The 12,486-nt window shown below is 37.4% G+C and overlaps 1 protein-coding gene across 1 annotated transcript in view; it reads left to right on the top strand.

Moving 5' to 3' along the window:
• Window positions 1-12,486, top strand: part of DTWD2 (DTW domain containing 2) — a 73,174-nt gene that overhangs the window by 58,303 nt on the left and 2,385 nt on the right. The window contains exon 5 of the mRNA XM_027546939.1: window positions 7,464-7,592. Coding sequence (XP_027402740.1) covers window positions 7,464-7,592 — 129 coding nt within the window. The remainder of the gene's footprint in view (window positions 1-7,463; window positions 7,593-12,486) is intronic.

Below are 12,486 nucleotides of genomic sequence, written 5' to 3'. Positions count from 1 at the left end.
GAGAAGGAAATGGCAACCCAGTCCAGTACTCTTGCCTGGAGAATCCCAGGGATGGGGGAGCCTGGTTGGCTTCCATCTATGGGATCACACAGAGTCAGACACGACTGAAGTGACTTAGCAGCAGCAATGCTCCCTTTAAATTTATTTTTATCAAGTTTTCCGAATTTTAGCATTAACCTTGGAATCTTTCAATTCAGTTCAATTCAGTCACTCCGTCGTGTCCTACTTTTTGCTACCCCGTGGACTGCAGCACGCCAGGCCTCCCTGTCCATCACCAACTCCCGGAGTTTACGCAAACTCATGTCCATTGAGTCGGTGATGCCATCCAACCATCTCATCCTGTCATCCCCTTCTCCTCCTGCCCGTGATCTTTCCCAGCATCAGGGTCTTTTCAAATAGTTCAGTTCTTTGCATCAGGTTGCCAAAGTATTGAAGTTTCATCTTCAGCATCAGTCCTTCCAGTGAGTATTCAGGACTGATCTCCTTTAGGGTGAACTGGTTGGATCTCCTTGCAGTCCAGGGGACTCTCAAGAGTCTTCTCCAACACCACAGTTCAAAAGCAGCAATTCTTCGGTGCTCAGCTTTCTTTATAGTCTAACTCTCACATCCATACATGACTACTGGAAAAAGCATAGCTTTGACTAGATGGGCCTTTGTTGGCAAAGTAATGTCTCTGCTTTTTAATATTCTGTCTTTTATATATGTCTTTTTAATATATATGTCTTTTTAATATGCTTGGAATCTTAAGTTTTAGGAAAAGTATACAGACTTCATAGTGTGATGAGGTTGGAGCAAGACCATAGATTGATATTTATTGAGAAACTTTCATTGTTGAGAAGACTCCTCCCCTGTACTGTTTTTTTTTTTTAAGTTGTTCATAAGAACCCTAAAATTCTTCAGGAGTGCCTCAGTCTTGCTTTTCATCAGAATAGCTTTGTTTTGTTTGTTGGGATTTGCTGAAGAATTCATCCATTTAATTATTAACCTAGTTATAAAGAGCTCAGGGTCTTGAATAAGACTTTATAAATTCATTTATCTGTTTTACCATGATTGATTTTGGAACCTCGGGTAAGTTACTTCACCTCAGTGTACTTTATTTTCCTCATCTGTAAAATTGAGATAATTCATAAGGTCTTAGTGAGAATTGAATGAGACAATACATGTACATTTTCTAGAAAAGCAATTATTGTCCAAGTGCATGACACTGTGCATGTAAGTGGCTAAGTCTGTGTTCATACTGACAACTCTGATGTCAAAGCTGGACCCTTATCACTATTAGAACATAGTGTTGAACTAAACTGAGGAAATGAAAGGAATGAAGTGGGTTGAAGGATTGGGACCAGAAGAAAACATTAGCACCTTGCCTTCAAAGGGCAGGTCCTAAGCTCAGGTAATGAATCCTGTTTATGAAAGATCATAGAAGAAGGGTGCTTCAGAAAGGAAGGTTTTTATGTGTGTCTTCCATTGGTAAGGAATTCAGAATATCACTAAAATGTTTATTTCAGCTTGTTCTAAACTAGGATTGTTTCAGAAAGCCTACAAAATAGATTGATTTTTCTAGAAACCTTTAGAAGTGCAGCTTTATAGTGCTTCTGTGAAGTTCTGCCCTCAGTATGCCAGAAAATTTGGAAACTCAGCAGTGGCCACAGGACTGGAAAAGGTCAGTTTTAATTCCAATCCCAAAGAAAGGCAATGCCAAAGAATGCTCAAACTACTGCACAATTGCACTCATCTCATATGCTAGTAAAGTAATGCTCAAAATTCTCCAAGCCAGGCTTCAGCAATACGTGAACTGTGAACTTCCAGATGTTCAAGCTGGATTTAGAAAAGACAGAGGAACCAGAGATCAAATTGCCAACATCAGTTGGATCATCGAAAAAGCAAGAGAGTTCCAGAAAAACATCTATTTCTGCTTTATTGACTATGCCAAAGCCTTTGACTGTGTGGATCACAATAAACTGTGGAAAATTCTGAAAGAGATGGGAATACCAAACCACCTGACTTGCCTCTTGAGAAGCTTGTATGCAGGTCAGGAAACAACAATTAGAACTGGACATGGAACAACACACTGGTTCCAAATAGGAAAAGGAGTATGTCAAGGCTGTATATTGTCACCCTGCTTATTTAACTTATATGCAGAGTATATCATGAGAAACACTGGGCTGGATGAAACACAAGCTAGAATTAAGATTGACGGGAGAAATATCAATGACCTCAGATATGCAGATGATACCACCCTTATGACAAAGTGAAGAACTAAAGAGCCTCTTGATGAAAGTCAAAGAGTAGTGTGAAAAAGTTGGCTTAAAAGTCAACATTCAGAAAACTAAAATCATGGCATCCTGTCCCATCACTTCATGGCAGATAGATGAGAAACAATGGAAACAGTGGCTGACTTTATTTTTTGGGCTCCAAAATCACTTCAGATGGTGACTGTAGCCATGAAAATCAAAAGACACTTGCTCCTTGGAATAAAAGCTATGACCAACCTAGACACCGTATTAGAAAGCAGAGATATTACTTTGCCAACAAAAGTCCATCTAGTCAAGGCAATGGGTTTAAGAAAGCTGTTCAGTTCAATTCAGTCACTCAGTTGTGTACACCTCTTTGCAACCCCATGACCCACAGCATGCCAGTCCTCCCTGTCCATCACCAACTCCCAGAGTTCACCCAAACTCATGTCCATTGAATCAGTGATGCCATCCAACCATCTCATCCGCTGTTGTCCCCTTCTCCTCCTACCTTCAATCTTTCCCAGCATCAGGGTCTTTTCAAATGAATTAGCTCTTCGCATCAGGTGGCCAAAGTGTTGGAGTTTCAGCTTCAACATCAGTCCTTCCAGTGAACACACAGGACTGATCTCCTTTAGGATGGACTGGTTGGATCTTCTTGCAGTCCAAGGGACTCTCAAGAGTCTTATCCAACATCACAGGTCAAAAGCATCAATTCTTCGCTGCTCAGCTTTCTTTATAGTCCAACTCTCACATCCGTACATGACTACTAGAAAAACCATAGCCTTGACGAGACAGACCTTTGTTGGCAAAGAAAGCTGAGTGCTGAAGAATTGATGCTTTTGAACGGTGGTGTTGGAGAAGACTGTTGAGAGTGCCTTGGGCTGCAAGGAGATCCAACCAGTCCATCCTAAAGGAGATCAGTCCTGAGTGTTCATTGGAAGGACTGAAGTTGAAGCTGAAACTCAAATACTTTGGCCACCTGATGTGAAGAACTGACTCACTTGAAAAGACCCTGATGCTGGGAAAGATTGAAGCAGGAGGAGAAGGGGATGATAGAGGATGAGATGGTTGGATGGCATCACCAACTCAATGAAGATGAGTTTGAGTAAACTCTGGGAGTTGATGATGGACAGGGAGGCCTGGCGTGCTGCAGTCCATGGAGTTGTGAAGAGTTGGACATATCTGAGCACCTGAACTGAAGAAACCTTTAAGGGAGCTGATCAAGTGCTTAAAAATTCTTGTGACTGTTAATAATGGAGTGAGAAACAATAGTTTTATGTATTACTCAGCCATTAAAGAGAATACATTTGAATCAGTTCTAATTAGGTGGATGAAACTGGAGCCTATTATACAGAATGAAATAAGCCAGAAAGAAAAACACCAATACAGTATACTAACGCATATATATGGAATTTAGAAAGATGGTAATGATAACCCTGTATGCGAGACAGCAAAAGAGACACAGATGTATAGAACAGTCTTTTGGACTCTGTGGGAGAGGGAGAGGGTGGGATGATTTGGGAGAATGGCATTGAAACATGTATAATATATATGAAATGAATCGCCAGTCCAAGTTCGATGCATGATACTGGTTGCTTGGGGCTGGTGCACTGGGATGACCCAGAGGGATGGTATGGGGAGGGAGGAGGGAGGGAGGTTCAGGATGGGGAACACGTGTACACCCGTGGCGGATTCGTGTTGATGTATGGCAAAACCAACACAATATTGTAAAGTAATTAACCTCTAATTAAAATAAATAAATTTATATTTAAAAAAAGAATAGTTTTATGTAGTAATGAAATGTCTTAAAAGAGCCTGAGAACAGATAACAAATAATCATCATCAAATTATAAAAATACAGTGTTATTTGGGAGGAGTGTGGAGATGATTACTGTTTTAATTTTGAGGGCTTTTTTTGTTATTTTTCTTGACCAATGAATTAACTATATTATAATAACTTATAGTTATTATGTGCTATGCAAAAGTTTAAAGATGTGCTATGCAAACATAAGCCATAGCTTGTTATTCCTTTGGATATCTGTTTGAATCCTAAAGGTCATTACTAAACCACTAAACTTACTACATCTCCCACACTTTTAATGACACATCACAAAAGTAACTGAAGGTCTATCTAGGAAGGAAGTGTTTGAACAGACCCTTTAAAAAGGTGTCTAAACAGTGATCAAAGCTGTTAAGCTGTTATCTAATATTCTTACATATTAAATATACACTTAATGGAAGAGAAAAAAGGATTTTAGGAAATTTTAAGGAATTAAAATCATAGCTAATCCAGAGAATCAGTGGAAAAGATTGAAGCTACATCTTAGGAGTAAGGTTGGATAAGTTGGCTGTTTCTAAAGTGGAAGTGATAGGCTTACAACCTGTACCAGTAGAATTCTAAACCAGCCAGTGATACTCCTGTTCCTAAAGAAGTCATATTAAGAGTCCTTAGACAGCTTCTACCCCTGGACAACCAACTTCCAAGATCAAAATTAGTGAAACATTCTTTGCATAAACATGGCTTCCAAAAATTGAAAATGAATATTGTTCATAATAATCACACATGATATATGATATATAATATACACATTAATCATAATGACATATAATTAATATAGAATTATAATTGTATACATATTATATGATCTTGGGATTCATCACTAAACATAGGTTTTAATACCATCATGTCTCGCTATCTGATTTTTTATCAGGTGAGCAGGAACTGAAAAACTAAATGACATAACAAATTAATTAATTATTGTCAACTTTGATACAGTCATCTTGATCCCTTTAGTAGTTTTACTTTCTACATAACATACTTTTATTATATGTTAATTTTTTTCTTTCTTACAATAGCTAATTTTTCCATGAATTTTCTTGACCTCTTATTCATGCAGATGAGGCAGTTTCTAAAAATTATTATGATGCTTGTGATTTCTCAAGAAGATGGGTCAACAGGTTTTCTTTTTGGCTTTGCTCATTTACTCATTGAATTAAGCATGTGTTGAAGGTGATATAGCACATAAGTATAAAAAGAAGAGCTGTGAGGGCATTTTAACATGTTTTAATAACATAAATGCTACTAATATAACAGATAGTAGTTATGTATACTCTTTTAATATATCCAGTTACTGGCTAATCCCTGGAGAGATGATTTGTGAAGGATATTCTGAAATCTTTTAACAAATGACAGATTTTAGATTCTGTTTTCATACAGCCATGTGAGCTATAGTAAGAAATAAAACTCCCCCCCCATTTTATTTCAAAGATAAAATTAATTCCAATAAACAAAATTTAACTGTGAATTTTGCACCTTTCCCATAGGTTTTGTTTTAATCAGATGTCTGTTATAAACTCCTCCACTGATGTCTTGGAAATGAGTACTGAAAGCAGTAGTTGGCTTTACTTTGTTTTACTACATTGACCTGATGAAATAATCAAAGCTGTTAGTAATTACAGTTAATCAACATTATGAATTTTTTATACAGCTATTTAATCATAGGCTTTCTTTTATAATTATAGATGTTTCTCAACCATTTTTTTCTTCATTTTCTTTCCCTCCCTGTATCTGTTTTTTATCCTGTCCTTTGGTTAAAATGTGAAGTAATTTTAACATGATCATATCTAAAGCATAATTAGTCAAATATATATTTCAAAATCACATACATTCTGTAGTGAATCTCTACCCACTTTATTTCTCACTTTATTTCCCCACTTCTCTCCCTTCCCTCTCTCTCCTTTATCTCTTTTTGGGGAAGGAAAGGAAACAAGTTGTAGAGAATTCTTTACAAAAAGAAGAGTGAAAGAACCATATTTCTCATCACCTTTTCTTACATATGATTTTGGTCAGAGTATGGACTTGGGATATAGCTTTATGAGTATAGGATAATACTGGAGTTTCATGTAATTAAAGAGCCAAAATTCTGACATTCATTTGTCTATTGCTTTTCTCATGTATGACTCTGTCTCAGCTAGAATATTATCTTGATGGAGAAAAGTATTTGTAGTATGCTACTACTTTTATCTAAAAAGAGGATATGTATGTATATGTCTGTATGTTTATATGCATTCACATCCACATAGACATACATTTACCAGTTTAAAAAATAATGGAAGGGACTTCCCTGGTGGTATAGTGGCTGGAAATTTGCCTGCCAGTGCAGAGGACATGGGTTCAGCTCCTTGTCTGGGAAGATTCCACGTGCTGTGGATCAACCAAGCCATGCCTTGACCACAACTACTGAGCCCACGTGTCACAACTACTGAAGCCTGTGTGCCTAGAGCATATGCTCTGCAACAAGAGAAGCCAGCACAGTGAGAAGCCTTTGCAGTGAAATTAGGGAATAGGCCCCACTCTCTGCAGCTAGAGAAAAAGTAACAACAGACCTAACACAATCAAAAAAAAAATATATTGTTTAAAAAAGATACAACAGGAGACCTCAAAGACATTTAAAAAAATAATGGAAGAAATAACTGTAAAACAAAAAATCCCAGTTGTCAATTCTCCAGAGTGATTAAACCATTTTCACTCCTAATTCAATGTATGAGAGTTTCATTTGCTGCATCCCGATTTGGTGGTGTTAGTCTTTTTTATTTTAACTGTTCTAATGGGTGTGAAAGGCGGCTTCTCTGGTGGTTCAGTGGAAGAGAATCTGCCTGCTAATGCAGGAGACACAGGTTCAGTCCCTGGGTTGGGAAGATCCCCTGGAGGAGGAAATGTTAAGGCACCCCAGTATTCTTGTCTTGGAAATCCCGTGGACAGTGGATCCTGGCGGACTATAGTCCATGTGGTCGCAAAAGAGTTGGACACAATTTAATGACTAAAAGCAACAATAACAGTAACGAGTATGACATGTTATTGTGATTTTAATTTATATTAAATCATGTTGAGCCCCTTTACATGTACCTATTTGTACTTGTATATATATTCTTTTGTGATGTGTCTGTTTACTCTTCTACCCACTGGGAGGGGGTTATTAGTCCTATTATTTTTGATTTGTAGGAATTTGTATATATTTTGAATGTATCTTCTTTATTAGATGCGTAACTATCTTCTTGCTTCTTTTTAACAAAACTAATAAAAAGATTTATATACAGAAGATATTGATACATTTAATATTTATAAACTGGTGATTTTGGAAGGAAATTAGAGTAATTAGTATTTAAAATACAGACCTTATGTTTTAAACCTAAAACGAAAACTGCATTCTATTCTGTTTTTGGTTTCAGGTGCAATTAAAAACTAGCATTTCTAGTCAGTATGTAATTCGGGCGCAACCAACTAATAGGTGCCTTTCTACACTGGAGTGTGCAGCTGTTGCTCTTTCTATCTTGGAGAAAAATAACTACATACAAGAGGTATGTCTTTGGAAAGTTACATACTTTGAAAGTAGGTGTTTGGTTAGATTTTTGTCTGGCAAATTTAAAAATGCATAACTTGTTAAATTTGTAGCTCAAGTGACAAGTAGCCTATGTCTGTGATAGAAATGTATGTACTTTTAAAACCTTCATTTCTCCTCTGGTGTTTTTCTGTTAGTTTAGCATTCCAGATTGGATTATTTAAATATTCATTCTAGGCTGTGCAAACAGCATTTGTAATATGCTAAATTGTTTTTAAGTAGCATAACATTAAATACAGTTTTTTCTTGGATAGATATTTCAGCATTCTGTATTTCTTAGTATTTGTGTTCTCTTGTACTCGACTTTTTTCTTTTTAATTAAAAGAACATTTTACGGCAACATTCTTTCCATTGGTACTTTTATTTGAGGAGAAATATCAACTTTCTGTTTATCTATTAATGTTGCTTAGAGTATAAAAAGATACAATTTTTTTTGAGAAAAAAGCCTACTGAATATGAAAAGGTTATAACCTGTAATCAACATTTTACTTAATTTCCATGAAAGCCTGATGATTTCATATATAATTCATAATCATTAGTAAATAATAACATTTTAGTAAGCTCACTATCTCATTCTTTTAGAACATGTAAGAAACTTTACACTTATGACAAGAAAAAAATACCAAAATAAAACTGAATTGTTAGATTTTTTTTAATTAGTGAAAATTTTTGATAAATTCGACTCCAGAAGAAAAGTCAGAGGATAATGAGCATAACTAAATAAAGTTTTGTAACTCCCTCTTCTCACACACACACACAACACATACACACAGAATATTCTCTTCTGCCTTTTCCTCTCTCTCTCATACATCATGGTTTCTATTATAAAAGTATGCCTTAGCCATGAAGGAAATTCCAATAATGGATAAAAGCTCAGCTCAGAATCACTGGATTAGTTACCAAGAAAGAAAAAAGAATGAAAGACCTGCAGGATGAGGAGAGTTAAAGAATGCTAGAAGAAGCATTGAGTGGCCCTTTCCTCTCCCCCACCCTAAGCCATGTCCTGTGTCAGGATTGGAGACTTTCTTCTTTTGGAAGAAGTAGGCTATCGTGAATAGACTCTTTTTATGTGAATCTGTGTGAGTAGAGTTAATTTGGGGTCTTGACAACTTCTCTTTCTCTCCTTTGAGGAAAAAAATTCATGAGGGATCCTAAATCCTTTGTCCAATTGACCAGGGAGTATTCTCAGACATTTTTCCCTCTCCCTTAACTTTATCACCTATTCCAATGTACCTCACATCAGCAAAACACACTTAATATTCCCCTGTACTTATCTGTCAGCTTTGTTTATTAGCCATCATCTCTGTATGTTCTTGAGAAGAAAATAACACTATACTTAGGTATCTTAAAGGAGAGATGAAGCTCAAGACTGTTGTTTAGGCTTGCTTTTTGTATAGTCTCTGTATTTTCCTTTTTGTTGAGGTAAAACCCTAGGATCAGCCAACATCAGACATCACTTCAGTCACTCAATCGTGTCCGACTCTTTGTGACCCCATGAATCGCAGCACGCCAGGCCTCCCTGTCCATCACCAACTCCCAGAGTTCACCCAAACTCATGTCCATTGAGTCAGTGATGCCATCCAACCATCTCATCCTCTGTCGTTCCCTTCACCTCCTCCCCTCAATCTTTCCCAGCATCAGGGTCTTTTCAAATGAGTCAGCTCTTCGCATCAGGTGGCCAAAGTATTGGGAGTTTCAGCTTCAACATTAGTCCTTCCAATGAACACCCAGGACTGATCTCCTTTAGGATGGACTGGTTTGATTTCCTTGCAGTCCAAGGGACTCTCAAGAGTCTTCTCCAACACCACAATTCAAAAGCATCAATTCTTCGGCACTCAGCTTTCTTTATAGTCCAACTCTCACACCCATACATGACTACTGGAAAAACTATAGCCTTGACTAGACGGACCTTTGTTGACAAAGTAATGTCTCTGCTTTTTAATATGCTGTCTAGGTTGGTCATAACTTTCCTTCCAAGGAGTATGTGTCTTTTAATTTCATGGCTGTAATCACCATCTGCAGTGATTTTGGAGCCCAGAAAAATAAAGTCAGCCACTGTTTCTACTGTTCGCCCATCTATTTGCCATGAAGTGATGGAACCGGATGCCATGATCTTAATTTTCTGAATGTTGAGCTTTAAGCCAACTTTTTCACTCTCCTCTTTCACTTTCATCAAGAGGCTCCTTAGTTCTTCTTCACTTTCTAAGGGTGGTGTCATCCGCATATCTGAGGTTATTGATATTTCTTCCAGCAATCTTGATTCCAGCTTGTGCTTCTTCCAGCCCAGTGTTTCTCATGATGTACTCTGCATAGAAGTTAAATAAGCAGGGTGACAATATACAGCCTTGATGTACTCCTTTTCCTATTTGGAACCAGTCTGTTGTTCCATGTCCAGTTCTAACTGTTGCTTCCTGACCTGCATATAGGTTTCTCAAGAGGCAGGTCATGTGGTCTGGTATTCCCATCTCTTTAAGAAGCCCCACCTTACAGAAAGGGTCAAGCTGAACATAAGGTCCCAAAGCAATAGTGAGGTCATTAAGTTCTCATTCTTTTTGCTTTGGTCACTTGTGTTAGTGGTAGTGACCAGGAGTAGAAAAAGGATGTTTGACAGTCAGGTATGTTATTTGGGAGGTTCTGATAAGATGAACAGCAGGAGCATGAGCAGAAAAAAAGCATAATGAGACATCCCAAGTTGCTTATTATTGCATCTGGCTGACAATTAGCTTTCTTAGTGGGAGAACTCCAAGTCATCCTGTTTAAATCTAGCTGCAGTAAAAAAAAAAAAAATTGGTGCATGCTTCTGAGAAACACAATTAACATCTGCTCAGAAATAGGTGTTTTCTTTCTTTCCTGGGAAGGAAAGCTATAACATGCCTTTTCCCCCCAATAATCTTTTATTAGATGTATTCTAATATAACCTTAAGATGATGAGGGGAGAAAAATGACTGTTTTTCAGCTGGCTTTATTCTGTAGAGGTGGGGCTTCTCAAAATAAAGCACTTGGCATAGAATGGCCTTCTTAGTCTGTTGACTCATTCTTTTCCTTTATTCTTGAGCAGTTTTCAGACATTGGGAAATAGCATGATACAAGTTTTGAAGCAAGTTTGAATTAGAATTTTGTCGCTTGTCATCATCAGTTTTTACCAGAAGGCAATTCATGTAATCTCTTTGTGGCTGCTTTCTTATGTGTAATATATGAGAAATAGTTACCTCATAATATTGTTATGAGAAGCATAACATAGGGATACTTTATGTTAACTGCCTGACACCAGACTCTTCAAGAAGATTTCATTGTTTTGCCTTTCCTTGTCTCTCATGTTCTTATCTGTAGATTGACAGAAAAATTGAACTGAAAGTTGGTGACTTTCATTCTGCTATTGTAATATGTACCAGGGTTTTTCATACCTTGGAAGCCTTATGAACTTTTATAACTAGATGGGGCAAGCCTTTGTGCTGTAGCCAAAATGCCTTAGTTCTACTCCATCATCAGAAGCTGGTTATAATGGTCTTTTGAAACTGTTACTTTGCATCTATAGACAAGGGGTTTACAGAACCCTGATTTTCCCCCAAATAAACTTTTCAAAATTAGCTACTTTTGTAACTAGAGGATTTTTTTGTTCTTCTGAACAAGTAAACCTCTCATATAGCTTCACATTGCCTCAGATATAATCTTATGAATGTATAGAGAAAAATGATCCTTTATATCAAGTTGTATGCTAAGCACTTCAAATGTATCATTATAGCCCACCATAATAATAACCGTGTAAGATGGACTTTGCTGCTGCTGCTAAGTCGCTTTAGTCGTGTCCAACTCTGTGCGACCCCATAGACGGCAGCCCACCAGGCTCCCCCGTCCCTGGGATTCTCCAGGCAAGGACACTGGAGTGGGTTGCCATTTCCTTCTCCAATGCATGAAAGTGAAAAGTGAAAGTGAAGTCTCTCAGTCGTGTCCGACTCTTCGCGACCCCATGGACTACAGCCTACCAGGCTCCTTTCCTCACTTTACAGATAAAGAAAGTGAGGCAAATAGATATTACCTAATTTATCCGGAAACACAGCTGGTGATTTTATCAGTACTTAAACTCCAAAATCAGAATGGCATAATGCACTCTGTACAGTGGGGTTTCCAGTGGGACCTCTACTAATAATACTTAGGGATGCAGGCTGATGGATGCACCATCTAGACACATCATTCTACTTTTATCAAGGAAGGAGTGAGAGGACGTGGGGAATCATTAACCACTTTTAAAGCACCTGTCCAGAGATGATGCACACTATTCATGCTCATATTTTGTTAACCATGTCAAGTTATATGGCCATACCTAACTTCAGAGCAGACTAGAAAAATGCAGTCTGATCATGTATCCTGAAAGAGGACTGGTGTATTTGTAAGCAGCCCTAGTGATTATCATAAATCTGTCTATCTCCAAAATTCATTCTCTTAATTACTTCAGAGAATTAATAGAATCTTATCTTCGGGAAGTAAAAGTTGGAAACCCTTATAGGAGTTATAGGAGTATTATAGGAGCATTACTCTTCTATCATGAAGAATCTAATAAATGTCATAGCATAGCAATAGAAACTTCAGTTGTCTTAGTCTGTATATGGTCCTGAATGTGTGTCTCTGATATGATGTTTCAGGATCCAGTCACTTCCTTTGTTGACCCTAAAAGTAACATATAGTCATTTCTGTATTTCTTCTCTTGTTTGAAGAATTGAAGATACTAAAATTATAAGAACATACCAGAGACTTTCTGCAGCAATGTCAGAGCTTTTTCTAATATGTTTGTCTTTTTCTTATTGGTGTCAGTTGGGAGTTTCATTTGGTTGCATGTAACAGAGCCCTTACTACAG

The sequence above is a fragment of the Bos indicus x Bos taurus genome, chromosome 7 (genome assembly GCF_003369695.1).
Source record: "Bos indicus x Bos taurus breed Angus x Brahman F1 hybrid chromosome 7, Bos_hybrid_MaternalHap_v2.0, whole genome shotgun sequence".
In the NCBI taxonomy this organism is placed as follows: Eukaryota; Metazoa; Chordata; class Mammalia; order Artiodactyla; family Bovidae; genus Bos; species Bos indicus x Bos taurus.
Note: the sequence above shows the minus strand (reverse complement) of the source record. Positions and strands in the feature narration are given on the sequence as shown.